This window comes from Salvelinus alpinus, chromosome 5 (genome assembly GCF_045679555.1).
Source record: "Salvelinus alpinus chromosome 5, SLU_Salpinus.1, whole genome shotgun sequence".
In the NCBI taxonomy this organism is placed as follows: Eukaryota; Metazoa; Chordata; class Actinopteri; order Salmoniformes; family Salmonidae; genus Salvelinus; species Salvelinus alpinus.
In genome coordinates this window covers 76753600-76773344 of record NC_092090.1, presented here as the reverse complement: position 1 = coordinate 76773344, position 19745 = coordinate 76753600, and the positions used below count along the sequence as shown (strand labels likewise).

Here is a 19745-nt window from a genome sequence, read left to right as displayed (position 1 = left end):
CGGAGTAACTTAGAGCTGGAGAACATGAGATCCAAGGGTCTAGCCTGCATTCTTCTCATATTGTGTCACTGTTTAGCAAACGTCTCCCTGGTCCAGTTTTAGTAGAAATACAGATTGCTGCTGGATCATGTGGGTCAGCCTCAGCTGCCACCTCTCTGTTTGGCTCTCTCCTGGCTGAGTTGGTCGAATAGGGTCATGTTTAGTAAGGCGTTGTTGACCAACGTAAAATGTCAATTCCAATTAAAAGATGGTGGAGGAACAAGGCTCATTAATTGAGGTTCTTTAATGTGTGTATTTGTATGAGGGTGAAACAAGGCCATGACTCCCCCAGTGTTCACGGCTCACACTGAGACAGAATGATGGGGGCCTGCTGGGCTGAGTCTGGGGTTTTGCCGCTGTCGTTCTACCCCCAGGAGGGTGTGCCCTCCACACCGTCTCCACTCATTTAATTCAGCGGAGAGGACACATTTGATCTTCCCTTTTTAGAGCAATTGCCCCTGACAGCGCGGCCAGTGAATGGAGACTCACAGGCCAGCCTGGACTAACACATTTCATCAAAAAGCACAACTCCAACAGACTTCACTAGCCGAGTTGACTCTACTTCAGTATTTTAGTGACTATTTATTTGTCTCTTCCTCTTTGTTCTCAGGTGATTGATGTTCAGCCCTCCAGGGCATGTTTAAAAAAGAGACAAGGAGGAAGAAGGATGTGGCACTGGGCAGCCTCCTTCAAAATGGTTTCTCTCCAGAAATAAAAGACTTGCAAGTAATCTGTAAGTAATCTGTCTGTTTCAGAGCGAATGGCTTCTAATGGGGTCAACAGAAGGACATTACTCTGTGGCACAGACACAGACACAGCAAGCACTCCTCAAGCACTCACTGTAATCTGAAATACACTTGATATCCTATCTGAACAATTAGAGATTAAACGTATTACTTTATTATACTCCCATCCAAGATAACGCTTCCTCTCATTCTTTCATGAGACACTATTAGACTGGCGGATGGCGTCAGTGCAAGATTGTACATGAGAGATAGAGCAGTCTTATAAACTCTTAATAAGGATGAAAAAAAGTTAGGCATTTCTTCCTATTACTCAAAAGTTTTGTTGTGCTTGTTTGTGCCTGAGCATAGAGACAGCTTGAGACAAAGATCAGGAAGTGGTTGTGTTTCATACTGTCTAGTGAGGTGGGGCTGTGGTTCAATCTGAAATCCCCCATACATTTTAATTTGATGGTAGAATACATTAGATCCGCACTGCTGATACGCTTCACATGTTGCCACCTGCCTCCAAAAGGAGGGGAGCTGAGAGGATATGAGGCAGACAGGGGTTAAGCAGACCCCAGACACACAGAGAGGGAGAATATCCCTCATCAAAACCAAGTCCTTTTTGATTTCTAACAAACCGTTAGATTGTTGTTGTTACTTTTCTGTTGTTTTTACCCCCATAGCCTCAGTGATGAATTATGGGTTATGTTGCATCACATGATTGTCTTAAAACAATAACACTGGGGTTTATGGGTGGGTCAGAAAGACGGCCAGACATCTGTTGGTTAGTGCTCTTCCCGGCCATTCCTGAATTATCAGAGCCTGGTCGGTGTCCAGTGCATGCCAGGGTCAGTGACCTAGATGTTGATCTTTAGTGTGATAGCTGAAATCATCTACTGATTGTTTTTAAGTGAAAACCAACTGTAGGTGGACTTGAAAGGCTTCCTGCCAGGTTCAGTGATCTAGATGAGAGAATATGGAATTTTGGAGGCATAAGTACTGGCGTGGGCTCCGTCAGAGGAAGGGGTGGATGTGATATAGACCTTTGTCTTTTGTTCTCTGAGAGACAATGACTGGATTATGGTACTCTAGGTAAGAAAACTCTATTATTCCATATACTTCATTCATTCTCCTTACATCAAAGCAACCTCTTCACTGGGTCACCCCTCTGAATACCAATAAAAAACTGTCATCTGACCACCAGCCCCCACCCCACCCAAGCCTGTCTCAATTCAACCATACTCCCCCCCCCCCCCCCCTCCTTGCACTCACACACATATGCATGCACACATATGCATGCACACACAAACATACACACATACATATGCACACACCCACACACAGCCCCGTCTGTCATCCCACCCCCCTGACTGATCCATTAACATTTTTACGTCCTCACCCAGGCCCTGCCCCAGTCCCCTGCTCCGGTACTATGGAGGCCCTACCACACACCCAGACACGCAGTGTAATTACAGGGCTCTTGTTTGGGTGGATTACCTATTTGGGGTATTCTCACCACTGAAACCCCCCAGCATTCATAAATACCATTGTAGCCCCCTTCCCCACCCCCACTCAAAACAAAACAGCTGTACTTAAATCACATTCCCAGCCAGCTACTAGTGAGGGGAAAGAAAGGCTCAAAGGAAGGTAATTGAAAGTTGTTTTAAGACAATGTGACCTTATTGCACAGAATCTCTTCAGATATAATCAGAGAAATGCGTCTTTTTCAGGTCCTTGTCTTGAGGTTAAACTCTCCTTTGTCCTTCTCCCATACGATACACTGAGGAATGTAGAGACTGCACTGGGGTGTTGTATGCAGGCAAATGGCTCCCAATAAACCAACAGGACAAAAGATTCAATTGCACCAGGACTCAAAGTGAGACCCAAAAGGATCAAATGTTCAGCCATGTTGTATAACTGCAATTGCCACAGTGTATTTGCTATGCATTGTGTAATTTGAAAGAAGCAGTGATAAGACATAGATCTGGGACAAGAGGACTCACCCTTGTAGTTGGGATGCACACGTGGTGCATACACTCCGAATTTGATGAGGATGGGAACATTGTAACCCAGACGAACCCACTCTACCACGTGCAGTGGGAACAGGTTTGGGGTGGTGGCTCCTGTAGAAGGGGGGGTAAGACTGCAACCTAGCTCTGCAGTCCCCCCAACCCTGGCTCGGACCACTGCCTCCACACCCTGGGACGTACCTGAGGAGAAAGCACACAGGTTGCAATAATACAATGGTGGTAGGCTGAGCATGACTGGTGAATCGGCAGTAAAACATGTTGATGCCTGAATAGTCAACAGTCAACATCCACATGTGGATCTGTTCCACATAGGTTTGAGTCTCATGCAGAGCCAGATACATGCTGAGTTTTCTCCAAAATGCATTCTGTGGAATTTCTGGTTACACATTCCAGGAAGATATTGAGTAAATATTCACTTTATTTTTTGCAGGGCCGAGAACCGATGATAAAATTGTTTAGCAGCCAGCAACAGCTTGGCTGCTTTATGAGAGGGAAGGGGAGGACAAAGACAGGAGAAACAAGGCTAAACCCAAAAGGCAAGACTGGGAAAAAAACTGGAAGGACATTGAGAAACTAACATGCAGTAAAGGATAAGAGATTAGAGTAGATAGCATAAACATATTTAAATGTCAATAAATATTGGATGTCAGCCTGCATATTTCCAATGACTGTGTTAATCTCCAGAGTATGCTTAGTTTAAAACAGACATACAGAGGCCATGTAAAACAATGACACTCCATTTGGTGACAAGACCGCTGGACTGCAACTCTTTAAACATGTTTCAATTCCATTAACGACACCTGGGCCAGAGCCTGAGAGCCTGTGCCTGCAACCGGGTGCCTGGCAGTGTTGTGTTGTCTCTGTACCTCGTCTGGCCTAGTGATTAAGCACTAATCTCAAAGGGGGACACTCCCTGATAGAGGGCAAGACAGCCGGCCCCTCACCGCTCCCTCCCACTCCGCCACCCCCTGGGGTCCACACATGGCCTGCGCTCCACAAAACTCCCCTCCCCCTAGAAGCGTGCCTTTGGGATGGGGCCAGTATAAATCCCAGATTGATCTTAATCCGCACCCGTAGATTTTTTTTTAGAGTAGGATTTCACCCCATTCCCTTGTATACACTTGTGTCTAGACCCCCAGGCCCCCTCCTCATCACTTTCCCCAATCCAGGCCATGTGTGTATAGTGGCAGATGTCAGAGATTTATCAGTATGATGCTGTGAATCATATGTTCTAGGGAGTACATTCAGACAATTCCACTGGCCAGTACATGAGATTCAAGGGCTATGTGAACAATGAATCTAAAGAGAGTGGTATAAACTACAGAGGAAAATACATTGGTAGTTAAGGGTAGAAAAGGATGCAGAGAGACAAAAACAGTGAGAGGAAGAAATGAATTAGATGAGAGGGTTTCTGTGATAGTGAATTGGATGAGAGGTTTTCTCTAGAGGTACATTTTACATGATACGTTTTTAAGGTGTATAACTTACCTACAGTGTTGTACCATTGTAACATAAATGTATGAAGTGAATTACTTGGGTAGCTAGTAGAGCAAGGCAGGTGTAAGGAGAGAAACCAATAGAAATGTGATGAGCATAGCAAATCTTCCCAGATGTACAGTATGATACTTACGCAGCAGACAGAGGGCAACAACAGTGGTGACACCCAGAAGCCACTGTCTCTCCAATCCCATGGCCGTCCCTCACACTCCTTCACACATCTCCCAACCTGAAAACACAGAAACACACACATTCAATTCAAACCTCTGACATACAGTAACACACAGCCTTCAATACTGTACAAGGACCTTCCCACTGCATCTGGCATCAGACAAGACCAAGGTAATCGTCCAAGTTAACATCAACCCTAAAGTATTTAATAATCCCTACTTTAAACTGCATTCCTGTCTGTTGATCACTTGATAACTGACTGCATTCTGTAAATAATCTTTGCACACTGCAAATGTGATGTCTGATCTGTGGTTGGGATTTGGAAAACATGCTTATTCAAACTAGCATTGGGAGGGGAAATATTTCCTCTGAGTGGACATCATGCCCTGTTTGTGTGTGTGTGTGTGTGTGTGTGTGTGTGTGTGTGTGTGTGTGTGTGTGTGTGTGTGTCACTGATACGGTCAAAGAGATTTACCTTCTGCCTCTGATTGGTTCAGCTCATACCGTAGGTCTGCGGTATCATGCTAACTGGGCTAAAAGCTATAGACACGTGACACGTGCAAGAGGAAAACACCAGCGACATCTCTGTTTACTGACTGGCTATCTCAACCTGGAATATACAAGGTCTGAGGTCATCTGCCTTTGGCCTAAAGAGCAGGAACCCAGACTTCATCAAAGAAATTGGAAATACAGACATTGTCATCCTACAAGAAACATGGTATAGAGGAGATCTCATCATCCCAACCCCAGTCTAGTCATCATCCCAACCCAAGTCTAGTCATCATCCCAACCCCAGTCTAGTCATCATCCCAACCCCAGTCTAGTCATCATCCCAACCCCAGTCTAGTCATTATCCCAACCCCAGTCTAGTCTTCATCCCAAACCCAGTCTAGTCTTCATCCCAACCCCAGTCTAGTCATCATCCCAAACCCAGTCTAGTCATCATCCCAAACCCAGTCTAGTCATCATCCAAACCCCAGTCTAGTCATCATCCAAACCCCAGTCTAGTCATCATCCCAACCCCAGTCTAGTCATCATCCAAACCCCAGTCTAGTCATCATCCCAAACCCAGTCTAGTCATCATCCCAACCCCAGTCTAGTCATCATCCCAACCCCAGTCTAGTCATCATCCCAACCCCAGTCTAGTCATTATCCCAACCCCAGTCTAGTCTTCATCCCAACCCCAGTCTAGTCTTCATCCCAACCCCAGTTTAGTCTTCATCCCAAACCCAGTCTAGTCTTCATCCCAACCCCAGTCTTCATTGCACATTCAATTAATCTCTCCTCTTGAGTTTCAATGTAAAAAATGGTATCGTCCAGAGTTTTTGAGAAGAGAACCCTGTAAATGCCATGAATTTAAATTCTATATCTGACATTGTGCAGTATTGCTCCGACCCACTGAATATGAACCGGATATTACTGTAACCAGACTGCTCAATATTCAATTTCCTAGAAAGAGTTTTTTTTAGAGCCTGACAATAAAATGGGTCAACAAAGCTGGGAAAACTGAATCTGTGCTACACTGTCTGGCCAGTGATGCGTTAAGGTTGCAACCTACATCTTAAAATCATCTACTATTTAAGTTATCCCCTTCCCTTTCTTAGAAAATATTGGAATGACCCCCCCCCATTCCAACATACTCTCCCACACACTGTATTCTCCCACACACTTTATTCAGGGCCACTAATACCAGCTTATCACTAGTCTAAGTTAATTACACTAATATAAGGAGGCTATTTTTGGAAAGCTAACAACAGCATATTATGCCAACTCAACTCACGTGACACATTTGGTGCTCTAGTGTCACACGTTAGTTTGCCATTTCATCATGTAAAAACTGCCGCACTAGCATTATCCAGCCCTAACTCCAGGTTCTGCAATTTACCTGTGCTGAGATGGGAGGAGTGGCAATATTTGAGGTGTGTCCTTGACCTATCTAGCCATGACCCACAGTTTCCATGGAAGGAGAGATGTGCCTTTTGTGCCGGTGAATCTCGTTTTTAGAAACATAAAAAATATATAGGTTTCCCCCCATTTTGTTTAATTTGATTAAAAACTAAGCATAGCCTACCCTCCCTTTAATCAAGGCTGGTTTAGCAGCATCGCATAGGTGTGTCTTTTTATCCTGACCATTAGCCAAAAGTACCCTATGAATAAAGTGCTTTTAAATGGTCTACTGAGAGTGCTTTGAGGTTTTTTCCCTCACAATTCAGATATCTGAATTTAGCTTGTTCAAGTAGGCCAGGGGTTGGCAATAGGTGGCCCGTGGGCCGAAACCGAAAGCGATTTTTTTTGGGACGACCAAAGTCTTTAGGATTTTCGTTTTTGGTAAAAGAACTGTAAAATCACCAGGAATTCAGCTAAAAGGTATTCCCATTAATACAAAAAAAGAGACATAGGTGATCGTGTCTCAATGTAATCAACTTATGAAATGATTGTAATTTTCAAATACAATCTCTTTTTGGGATTAGTTGTGGTCAATTGGCAGTGTACAAAATATTTAAATCATGTTTCGCCCCCCCGACCATCCACTCGGACAAAAATTGGCCTGCGGCTGAATCTAGCTGCCTAACCCTGAAGTAGGCTATCCATCCCCATTTGCAATGAGCGCCACTCATCCGATTACCAAAGACACACTACAAACTATTCAGTCTTCCGTATCAATGTCGGATGTTTTTGAGAATCTTCCTAGCACATAGGAATTGATACAATTGACTAGGGCCAGGATGATACCAGTATCAGGATAGTCGTTAGTATCGTGGCAAGGAAACAAAACACAAAGCGGATTTAACTTCTTCTTTTTTTAAATGTTTACATTATTATATATAGATTTTTTTCAATTTCGTGATATCCAATTGGTAGTTACAGTCTTGTGCCATTGCTGTAACTCCCGTATGGACTCGGGAGAGGCGAAGGTCCAGAACCATGTGTCTTCTGAAACACGACCCTGCCAAGCTGCACTGCTTCTTAACACACTGCTCGCTTAACCCAAAGCCAGCCACACCAATGTGTTGGAGTAAACACTGTCCAACTGGCAACCGTGTCAGAGTGCATGCGCCCGGCCCGCCACAGGAGTTGCTAGAGCGCAATGGAACAAGGACATCCCAGCCGGCCAAACCCTCCCCTAACCCGGACGATGCTGGGCCAATTGTGCGGCGCTTCATGGGTCTATCGGTCGCGGCCAGCTGTGACACAGGCGGGATCGAACCCGAGTCTCTAGTGACGCCTCTAGCACTGCGATACAGTGCCTTAGACCGGTACGCCACTTGGAGGGCGGATTTAACTTCTTTAGAAAAACAGCCTGTTTTGTTGGAAACAAACATCATTATGTTGTCATCCAGAGTCACCTTTATTTATTTTCCATGCTATAGACGGGTTGGTTGATTAGCAACAAAACCGAGGTGTGTACAACAATGGTGCAAAACAGACAGGCTTTGCTTAGATTGTTGACAACATGTAAACTATATTTAGTCTACGATGTTTATTGATAACATAAATCAATTTGCACAATGAGCACTTGTTGTCTCTAAAATACATTGTTACACCGTTACAGCGAATTTGAGCCATATTACCAAAGACATGACGTTAGTCAAAACACCTCAACACAAGACATGGTATCAAGAACAAGATCAAACTTGCTGGAACGAGCCACTTACGATTTCCCACATGGTAGTCATTGTTGCTAACTATCTGGCTGTCCAGAATCACAACAACACACAGCCTTCTGCCTCTTGAAGCACGCGCATCGTTTTCGTGACGTTGTCAGCGAACCCATCTATAGCACACAATATTTTAAATACAGTCGGTTTTTAAAGGACCAAAGAGTGTGGTCTACCTCATGTTTACATTTTTTGCCATGGAAAGAATATTACGATATTGGTATCGTCACAGCCCTACAATTGACAGGAGCCTAGTGTTTTGTATAGATGTGCAAATATTATGCAAAAAGCCATTTAGGCCTCTGTGCAGTCTGCACAGAGTGCCATAGAATGAGAGAATCAATTTATGATATCATGTTTCTGACCCGATCATATTTAGCAATATTGTTTGGTTGATTATTTTTCGTTTAACTTGATAAAAAAAACAAAGTTATTATAAAAATTCACTGTCCATGGGTTTATGGTGAGAATGTACAGTACATGGCTCAAATGCAATGCAATTTAGTCTGCTATTTCCGGAGAAGTGCAAACATGATCTGTGAGACAGTTCCATGATGTTTATAAAACATTACATTTGAGAGCAGTATAACTGTGAGTGAACATATATTGGAGCTTTATCCAGCTCCTGTGAAAAGTTTGGATGTGTGTAAAACCCTCCATAGTCTAAGATGCCTTGTATGTATTATACGCCCACAGGGAGCAATTATTGTGCCTGTAACTGTATTTAGGCATAGCCTATTTAAAACAAGTTGTTGTTTCATAATACCGACATTTTAGGCCTACTGAATTGAATGTTGCTTATTGACAACATTTGACATGTCTTGTGCGAGACCCGTTGACAGGGGAGTGTCCAGACTACAGACCCTGCAGAGAGAGCCTGTAGGGGTCAAAGTCTACAAGTGTAGACAGGAGAGACATAGGACAGCCCCCACCACTATTCTGTGGCTTCAGGTACAACCTGTTTCCCATGGCAACAGAACAAGGCAAAAAGTCCTTTAAATGCAAACAAATGAGGCCTACAAGTTTAGCTCAAGACGCTACATACATTGTATGTAGTAATGAAGGGTTACATACTGTAGGTCACTGATAGTATGTATGTAAAATGACAGTGCTAGTCATCTGCTGATGCACAGTACACCATCTTCCATAATGTCAAAGTGCCTTTCCTCTCACAATGGAAAAGAAAATTGGGTGCATTTACAATGATTATCTCTCTATTTTTAGGTAAACAGAGGACTCCGTGTTCTTTCTGAAAGCATATATTCAGACATCATTTCACTTATGGGACATGCTTTCTTTTAGTTTTTTTGAGTAGCTGGTTTCATACAAATACACCTTGTAAATGATTATGAATTATCAGCTTAGATGTCTACTTTCGAATTATGTCCATATTGCCCAACAGTAACTTAAGTTCCTTTCACTAAAAACTAGCTTTAGTTTAGTCCTTTTACACAGTCCTGAATAGCAGACAAATGCAGCTCTGCCAATACAGGGACCAGATGAACCAGGGGTCTGGGGAACTGAGGAGAGGGGAACCTGGGGATATCTGAGGGGAAAACAAAAATTGCATAATAATGTCTAAGAAGCCATTGAGGGTGATCTGGACCGTTCTGCCAAACTGATTAATCTGATACACAACTGATACACAACCACAGACACTCATATAGTCTGGGCTTTTGCTCCCATAAGTTTGGCAATCAATGCAGTAGACTAATACACACTTACATTTTACTTTGTAATGACAGTGTAAGGATTTTTAACCTTGTTAAGACTAGTTGCATCTCTTACTGGTCTTCAATGAGACAAATTACCTAGGACTGCACCCTTGTGAACATCTAGTCTAATCCAGTACTGCTGACAGATGCAGTATACCAAACCTGTCCCCTTCCATCCATCACCTGTGAGAGAGCCATCATACATAAAACTCATAATCTATCAATACTGTTGTCTACTCCTCAGTAAAGTGTTGTAATCATGTCAGCAAATACTGTACCCTAACCCTCTAGAACATTCTGTTTACAGGAATGCTTGCCATTTTGATCGCATTATAAATAACATGGACGGTTTATCCCATCCAAATGTGTCACGCACTTGCAGTAGAGCTAAGGGAGAAGACAACGAACAGGGCCAAGCCGGATCACATACCAGCAGGTAGGCTGCAGCACAGTTTGAAGAGCCCTACATTAAGAGGTGAAAAGGTGGAAATGTGGAGGGAAATAATCCCCCCAGGCCAGGCCAGTAGTGAGCCCACTGAAAGCAGACCTGAAAAAAGAAGGTGAAGTTCAGATCAAAAGGATTTCCATTGAGATCACAGCTTTGCAGCTAGAATCACACCCAGACAATATTGTGAATTTGTACCTCAAACTCATGAAAATTCTACCTGACACTATCCATCTGTTTTACTCTCTACTCCCACTCATCTGGCAATACATAACCCTAACCCTAAGGAAATCCTATTGGCATAGCGGCCAAGGCCCATCAGTGATGGTGGTGACAGAGATGGAACTGATAAGCAGCTATATTACTTTCTTAGTAATCCTGGTTAATCCTGCTTGGGCCATGGCCTCAGAACAGGTCAGCTGGGTTTGAGGGGGGAACTTGACAAACTGAGGACCATATCACAGGTGCAAAGAAAGAACACACCTACTAGTAAATCATAAACAAAGGAAACAATTCATCCACTCCACATCCCACGAGACTAAATCTTAAAAGCAAAAGGTTTAGGCCAACAATCTAAACTTTGACCCAATGAGGGAGTACTGAGACCAAACTCTTATTTCAAGATGTAATGGAAAAAGAGACATCGGAGGAAGCATTTCCTACTTCTTAAAAGGTCTGAAGGTTCCACCATTTGCACTCTGATATCGAGTTGAAGTTGAAGTTGCTAAACACAACCAGGGAAGTTGTAGGAAAAGCTCCTAGTAGATTTAGCTGTAGCACAAACTCATTGTGTGGAATGTGTAGACTTTTATTTTGCGCTTCTTCGTGTTGCTTTGTCCAAAGTTACCCAAAGTGCTGTAAAAAGGAGCAATAGAAAAATACTATCCAAATCCATAAAGCACATTTAAGTTATATGTTGCTCAAAATACCCCAAAATGATGTGTACCCCTCAGTTCCCCACTGCAATGATGGAGTGTGTAGACAGAGTATAGTCATCTATTCATCTACTACGTTCCTCACGGTTTCGTCCTTTTGTCGTATCTTTCTTCTCCTCCCTACCACATGCACTCAGTTTGAGCGCTCCAGACAAAAGTGCCTTTTCGTGGGAACGTCCAACGTATAGAGGACGTGTCGGGGTCTCTGACAAAAGACAAATGTTATGCAACAGAACACGTCCGTAGACAATGGCAATGTAATGTTGCATATCCACCAGTTATGCTGTTCAAGTTGAAGTTTTATTCTCACATGCACAAGTACAGTGAAATGCTTCATTTGGAATGTGCTATTTTGCCTCTCCAGAAGTGTGTTTCTTATCAAGTCTATAAAACTCTCAGTGGAGAAGTGGATCAGCCTGGCATCAGTTGAGACCCATTAGGTCTATATGTTGTGTACCGACATCCTCCTTTAATTTGACCAGCCCTTTAGTGGTTTGTCCCACCCTATGAACTCTGGTGGCCAGGCAAATCCTAATTCAGGCCAAACCATGGGCACATAAAGCTGCTTACAGACACTGAACTGAGGTGAACAGAAAGTGTCTCAAGGCATAGATAGCTGACTGCTGCACCTGAGCTAGAATACTTCACACGGATGACCACGTCGGTTTTGTTAGAAGGTGAGAGACAAAATCAAGATGCTACCCCAATGTCTTGGTTGAGCCAAAGATAGCTAAAACAACACAAAAGAAGCCATTTGATTCTGGAGGTTAATTTGTACCTAACCAGGTCAACTCTTACCGTCTAAGACTGAGGAACATATTCAGAGTTTCCAACAACACTGCAGATTGAAATAGCTATGTCTATACTATGGTGCTATTGACACGGCATTCAGCAGAATATTTCTTTCTTTGCTCCCTCTCTTTAATCTCCTTTAGGTTTTCCCCAAAAAAACTATAAACGGTTTTGTATCAAATCCATGCAAGAAACAAAAACGTCAATTATATATGCTTTAGTACACCTCAATGCTAAATAAGTCATTACCCAACATTTTAAAACAGTGTAAAAAGTTAGACCTTCTCTAAACAAGTATGCAGAACATTGAACCACAGAGTCTGGTAAATCACTAAGGCCCATGAATGAACTGAGTGTTACAGTTGGACTTCGGTCACAAAGGTCAAAACCCTGAATATTTAAATCTACAAAATTAGCAATAACAATCCCCCATCACTCTGTTATAATGGAAACTTTTACTAAATCATGAAACAAGTGCCATGTTAGAGAACTAAACTTTTTAGCATCAATGATGGCGTTGTGTCATGATGAAGCACCACAGTGCCAACAGGGCTCCAAGTCAAGATCTCCAGGATCAAACTCATACCCATGTCAAGCAGAAGAAATGAAAGACACAACACATGGTCTTTCAGAATGAAACCAGTCTCAATAACCATGTGTGGACTGAACTGGCGACTCATTCAGAGTATGAAGTAAGAAATGATACATCATATTTTGTTGTTTTTTTGCATTCATCCACGTTGGGGGATGGGACCCCCAATTGCGATGGGAGGGTTTAGTAGCAGATGCTGTTCTGATTTATCAGTTTTCAAACATAAAGAAAAAGATAATGTGTAGCAGTCAGGCTTATATTTGCATGCAATAAATAAGTAAAGAATAAGAATTAAATCAAATATCAACAAACATTTCTGAAATGGTTACTTTAGAGCTCAATTAAGTAACTAGATGGTTTGTTTACATGGGTGCTCATGTCATTGTCTCCATATCAGGCAAAAACAGGTGCCTCTATTGTCTGATGTGCAGTCACGTGGACTGATAGGAAAGGGACCCAACCTATATAAGAAATTACTATTCTGCTGTGATTGATTGACCATTGTTCTCTGTATGCATTAACGTAATGCATTAATTAATCTTAATTTATTGAAGGCTATGAATAATCTGCCTGGCTCTAAACGTTCACTTACAGTAAATGCTAACGCACGTTTAAGAAATTATCAATCTGTAATTACAGTGGATAAAGAAACATGTCACGAGCTAAATAATCAACAAGAACAGACGTCAACACAATGCACTACAGGAGATATTCTGCTTGTCAGACTGTTTCCATGGTCGGTTGAATATTCGAGACAAAAGTATAGCCTACAACAGCATAAGTTTTGTCTAGACTAAAACTAGAATGAGGAATTATGTGATTGTGAAATAAAAACATTTAATATAATAGTATATTGTATGTGAATGGCCCCTATTTACATTTGCATTAAAAGTGGACCCCGTGTGAAACTCACAGAGGCTGTTATTCACATGTAGGTTGCGCCCGATTTAAAAGTCCCTTTACCTTGCTTGAGGCACTTCTCTGACTTGACCAGAATAAAATCAGTCCATCAGGTCCTTTGCTTTTTTCAGCATGCAGGTTGGCGTATTTGGGCTTTCATTAGTTACTCTAAAGTTTGATAAGGTTGCCTTAAAAATGCAGGTGTTCGACAAAGGCAGGTGGTCGCATAGTTTATAAAAGCGTGGCAGACTGTCTCACGCGCGCCACATGATAGTTGTTAAACACAACCAGGGAAGTTGTAGGAAAAGCTCCTAGTAGATTTAGCTGTAGCACTATCTCATTCAATTCTCAGGTTTTAAATCCCATATAAAGATAGAGAAAAACCTAAGAAGTACCTAGATTGGTTTATAATCCTTTAAAAGTTTCCGAGCATTATTTTATATTGCTCTTCTTCGTGTTGCTTTGTCCAAAGTTACCCAAAGTGTTGTAAAAAGGAGCAGTAGAAAAATACTATCCGAATCCATAAAGCGCATTTAAATGATACGTTGCTCAAAATACCCCAAAATGATGTATGCCCGCCAGTTCCCCACTGCAATGACGGAGTGTGTAGACAGAATACAGTCGTCTATTCATCTACTACGTTTCTCGCGGTTTCGTCCCTTCGTCGTATCTTTCTTCTCCTCCCTACCACATGCACTCAGTTTGAGCGCTCCAGACAAAAGCGCCTTTTCGTGGGAAAGTCCAACGTATAGAGGACGTGTCGGGGTCCCTGACAAAAGATAAATGTTATGCAACGGAACACGTCCGTAGACAAAGGCAATGTAATGTTGCATATCCACCAGTTATACCTTTTTTTTTAATGTTCAAAATGTTATCCAAAAGTCCTTGCGTTAAGCTTTTGTTCTCCTCCATGTGTCTTTCCGTGTATATTCAATTTATTAATAAAGCCGTTATTACTGGGAGAAAATAGGCTACTTTGTCACAAAAGTTACAATAAAATTCCTTCACCACACGTTTGACCACCAATATGGGAGTGGGATAGTTTTCCTTTGAACAAATGCAACAGTGTTGTCCCTCAAAGAACTACATGTAATGTCTGTGAGCTTTGCTTTGTTTGGGGTCTGGAGTGGTTGTGGTAAACTGATCCTAGAACTGCCCAAGTAGCAACCCCCTACTCAGTTGATTTAGGAAAAACTACTGTAGACTTGCTACACTACCAGTAGCACCATTGACCCAGAAAATATCCAATAATAACAGCTCTCACACTCACAGATATTACACTTTTGGTTCAGACAACATCAATGGTTGTCTGTAGAATATATATATATATATATATATATATAATTATTATTATTTTACCCACAAAGTAAACTTTGGCACACCACAGGGGGGTGTGAGTTGACACAAAAGTGGAGAGTAGTTCATGATACAGTCTTTATTGGAGCTGGTGCTCAACCACAAATGCCTTTAAATTGAATATATGGATACACTACAGACTTCATTGCAAGTGACAATGCCTTTCAAACTCAGCCAGTGGAAAACTACACCAGACACTATATTGTTGCGTAACTACTTTTCCTTCTTGACTCTCACAGGCCTAGCAGCACACCATATGGAGATCAAAGGATTGGCATAAATCACATAAAATACTCATACCAGGAACCCTCCAGGAAAATATAAGCGACATTTCAACAGAAAAACAAAGAGTCAACTTTCAATAATATCTCAAACTCATGGTTCTGTTGGGGTACCAACCAGAGTGAGAGTAAATTGATTTATGGTTACACTGATCAGGTCTTTCAGTTGGACAATACAATTAAACTCATGCCTCCCTTACAGTACAGCTATGTATTTTATCAGAAATTACATCCTTCCCTTTTACAGCACAGCTGTGTATACCTACACATGAGGCCAAAACGATGGGAATAAATAAACAAAATTTGCTCTATACCTCAAACTGCAAATTATGTAGGTAAAAAAATGCATCCTAGAATCACATTTCCAATTGATCAGTCAACTAAAAATCAAGGGTGGACTACAGTGATAGGTGGGATGAGAGTGGCTGAGAGCTGGGATTAAATAGCTCATGTTCGGTTATGTATTATTGTTATGTGATTGCTGTATATAAAAGTGCCATGTATGTAAAATGTATATGTAAAATGTATGCATATGTAGCAAAAAAGCAAACAATTTCATGAAATAAATACAAATGTGCATGTTCTTTGTTAGAAACAATAACACAAACCTTTCTAAATATAGTAGTCATTCATAATGAAGTATGGTGATAATCCAGTCAAAGAACAAAAAGTGAATGGACATTACATGATGAACATAAACATCAAAAGGACATCTGCTTTAGGACTACCCTGGATTCCAGTCTGTTTACTGTATTCAACAATGTTATATGAAAATAACAAAGGAGTTGCCTCAGTTAGGAGTGGCTCAGTCATCAAAGTCTGGGATATCATCGTAAGAGTAACCACGGTAGCCCTTCGATGCATAGTAAGCTATCCGCAGGTGATAGAATCCAGGAAGGAAAACCAAGATTCCAATGATGAGAACGGGCACAGTCCGGTCAGCATGCTGAAATTAATGAGGGAAAAAAAGATATCTAAGAAACACAATGGAATATGTCAAAGCTAATTATGTGAAATCTATTTGTTGTGCTGTTGTAAAACATGACAGGAATGTACCGATGGACTCAAAGTTCATACTCACTGTGACTTCAAAGTATCCTGCCAATAGGAGGGCTCCAATGGTGATCAAAAGAGAGCCAATCAAGAAGAGGACAGTAGCCAGTGCAATGGCTTTGTATGGGACCTTTGGTGGGCTCTTTTTGAACTGCGGGGACAAACATGACTTCATAATAACATACCACAGAAGTTCAATAAATTGAATGGTACATTTTTGTAATATGTTTATCACCAAACCATCCCAAAAACTTTTTTTCAATACTGATATGAAAACATTATTCTATATACAGGGTTGTTTGATGCAATAACAACATTGGACTATGTCTATAGGCTACATAACCCCATAATTACCATGGGCATTTCATTTCAAATAAAACTAAGCCTATATAGATTCTATTCCAACCCTACCAGGCCCATTCTAGCACACTAAAGCCCTTACCTGCAGGTCAATGTAGCCGTCATCATCATTGGATAATTTGGAGTACCTGACCTTAGTGTTAAGTATTCCTTGTCTTAAACTGCTGCGAGCGTTCATCTTTACTTTAAATGACTTGCTAAAACTGTTGCATTGTTCTGTTACATTGGCAGCCGGTACATTGTATCATTTCATATTGAGAAATGCTACAATGATGACACTTGCCTATTCAGATACACTGTTGTCAACTTGCAACGAACGTGTTAATCAGTTTGTCAGCTCCTCTCGACTCACTATAATTAGCCTATGTTGCAACCAAATGAAAATAGAAAGAAGGATACCGCCTTTTCAGATCTGGAGTTAGAACATAAACATAACATTTTGTTGCAATAAAAACGTCCGCACTCATGCCCTCTTCCTTGTTTAGTCTGTACAACGCCTGCGCAGTGCTCCGAACCGTCCCTGAACTGGAATGGAATTAGGCTACCACTAAGGGGCGGTGCCGTATCACATCTGAAAAATAAATTGGTACAGCTCAGGTGGACCACAAAACATGTAGGCTAGGAAACACTCATGTCAGTATCTGTCTTTTCATCAAATCAATAGATCTATCACGTGTGAGTCCACATATTGTAATAGTGACACTGATGTTAGATAGTTAGCGCTTTTATATTCCGTATTTTGTGATTTTGTAGTGGTTTTAGTGTAGCTTTCTCTGCATCCTCTTCCCATGCATTGTTTACTTCAGCCCATTCATAGAAGCTACATTTAGCGCCTATTGATGAAGATATCTTCTTCCCCGGGGACTTTTGCTAAGAGCCCCGACACTTGCTCAAAACAATCATCGCTTGCAGAATGGTTTTTGAAACATAAGGAACGTACACTGAGTGTACAAAACATAAGGAACACCTGCTCTTTCCATGACAGATTGAACAGGTGAATCCAGGTGAAAGCTATGATCCGGTATTAATGTCACTTGTTAAAGCCACTTCAATCAGTGTAGAATAGGAAGGGGAGGAGACAGGTTAAATAAGGAATTTTAAGCCTTGAGACAATGGATTGTGTATGTGTGCCATTCAGAGGGTGAATGGGCAAGACAAAGATTTAAGTGTCTTTGAAGAAAGTATGGTAGTAAGTTTCAGGCGCACTGGTTTGTGTCAAGAACTGCAACACTGCTTGGTTTTTCCGTTCAATCAATCAATTATGTATTTATTGAGCCCTTTTTACAACAGCAGTTGTCACAAAGTGCTTATACAGAAACTGAAGCTAAAACCCCAGAGAGCAAGCAATGCAGATGTGATCAACAGTTTCCTGTGTATCAAGAACGGTCCACCACAGAAAAAGGGGGTGCAACTCAATGCTAGGAAGGTGTTCCTAATGCTTGGTACACTCAGTGTATTTTTCATATCAACGAGAAATAAAAAGAAAAAGAAAAGGTTAAATTACTACACACACCTTTTATAGGGTTAGGTTTAGTGTTCCCACGTGGCCATATCTCCATGTTACAGTGCTTGTTTACGGAAAACAGACGGAAGACAGAAGTGTGCTCCAAACACCTGTGTGTAAGCGTAACTGGGGAGTAAGTGTAGTTCATCAACTGGAAGCACACACCGTGTATGGATCTGTGAAAATCTGCTACATTAAGTGTATCTTGTTTATTTGAAAATTTATTTCACTCTGATATGAAAGATAAAGCCCATATGTTTCGAGAACCGTTTCGCAAGTGATGATTATTGACATTTCTAAACGTTAAAACACATTGTCTGAATTGTAGTTCACACAGAGCCAGCCAAGGGCGAAGCTAACCTTTGAAAACCATACAGAGAGAAGGGTTATCTAGAGCTACGCTACTTATACCCTGGCTACACCTTGAGGTAGTTGTCAGATCGTACATGATTATACTGTGCATGTTCACAGCATAGTGCGTAGTCTTGAATCGTGTCTTTTGTGAGCATATGAAAAGAAACCAAACCAACAGATGGTATCTGGGAGGGCTTTTGCAACAGTTCACCTAACATGACTCTTGATAGGCTTCCAGACCTCCAGCTACTGCATCTGTCACTTCCTGTTGTTTGTGCGAATACGATTAAGAAGTTCTGTTGAAATAACAATCAAAACTATCCAGGGATCACCTCCCACCCCTACACAGTTGCACAAAAGTCTTTGTAACTAAAAATGAAATGGTATAAAATCCATGTTAGACATTCATTTTCATACGATGACAGCACGTCACATTGAATTGGCAATCATTGTTATCTGAAATTATTATCTAATATGGTTATCTAATATATCATCCTTTGCCTTGAGGCTTGTACTCAAATATAGATTTCTGTGTAAATATAGCCTTCAGGACCATTCCATCAGGACTACCTAGTCTGACGACTCCTGGCTGCCTTGATTGCCATGTATTCTTATCTCCACCGGCACAGCCAGAAGAGGACTGGTCACCCCTCAGAGCCTGGTTCCTCTCTAGGTTTCTTCTTAGGTTCCTGCCTTTCTAGGGAGTTTGTCCTAGCCGCCGTGCTTCTACATCTGCATTGCTTGCTGTTTGGGGTTTTAGGCTGGGTTTCTGTATAAGCACTTGGTGACATCTGCTGATGTAAAAAGGTCTTTATTGTTTTATATACTTCAGTGTTTCACTGCTTTGTTTCCATCTCTGTGTCCTAATAGACATACATTGAGTGTACCAAACATTAGGAATACCTTCCTAATATTGAGTTGCACCCCCCTTTGCCCTCAGAACAGCCTCAATTCGTCGCGGCATGGACTCTACAATGTGTCGAAAGCGTTCCACAGGGATGCTGGTCCATGTTGACTCCAATTCTTTCCACAGTTGGATGGATTCCTTTGGGTGGTGGACCATTCTTGATACACACAGGAAACTGTTGAGCCTGAATAACCCAGCAGCATTGCAGTTCTTGACACACTCAAACCATTGCGCCTGGAAACCTACTACCATACCCCGTTCACCCTCTGAATGGCACCCACACAATTCATGTCTCAAGGCTTAAAAATCCTTCTTTAACCTGTCTCTTCCCCTTCACCTACACTGATTGAAGTGGATTTAACAGGTGACATCAAAAAGGGATCATAGCTTTCACCTGGTCAGTCTATGTCATGGAAAGAGCGGGTGT

General features: G+C 41.7%; 2 protein-coding genes across 3 annotated transcripts in view; both read right to left on the bottom strand.

The window, feature by feature from the left end:
* The window catches only part of LOC139576842 (uncharacterized), a 56811-nt gene extending 42082 nt beyond the window's left edge, over positions 1 to 14729 (bottom strand). Inside the window, exons 1-3 of one of the 2 annotated variants that reach the window (XM_071403367.1) lie at positions 13567 to 14729; positions 4428 to 4523; positions 2771 to 2977 (exon numbers count right to left, since the gene is read on the bottom strand). In XM_071403367.1, the coding sequence (XP_071259468.1) occupies positions 2771 to 2977; positions 4428 to 4488 (268 nt within the window). In that variant the 5' untranslated portion in view covers positions 4489 to 4523; positions 13567 to 14729. The remainder of the gene's footprint in view (positions 1 to 2770; positions 2978 to 4427; positions 4524 to 13566) is intronic. The other variant, XM_071403366.1, reaches the window with a different exon arrangement.
* Positions 14730 to 14923: 194 nt separating this feature from the next.
* On the bottom strand, positions 14924 to 17082 carry LOC139576846 (transmembrane protein 230-like). Its single transcript, XM_071403376.1, has 3 exons — positions 16636 to 17082; positions 16222 to 16344; positions 14924 to 16086 (listed from the first exon to the last, which is right to left on the bottom strand). Exons 1-3 carry the CDS (start codon positions 16729 to 16731, stop codon positions 15946 to 15948), a joined length of 360 nt encoding a protein of 119 aa, XP_071259477.1. The 5' UTR covers positions 16732 to 17082; the 3' UTR covers positions 14924 to 15945.
* Between the last annotated feature and the right edge of the window lie 2663 nt (positions 17083 to 19745).

Excerpts from the sequence above, each read along its gene's own strand:
- LOC139576846 (XM_071403376.1), bottom strand. The coding sequence starts at position 16,731 with ATGAACGCTCGCAGCAGTTTAAGACAAGGAATACTTAACACTAAGGTC. Across the intron at positions 16,345-16,635 it reads ACGGCTACATTGACCTGCAG|TTCAAAAAGAGCCCACCAAA; the intron begins GTAAGGGCTTTA and ends TTGTCCCCGCAG. Across the intron at positions 16,087-16,221 it reads CAGGATACTTTGAAGTCACA|CATGCTGACCGGACTGTGCC; the intron begins GTGAGTATGAAC and ends CATTAATTTCAG.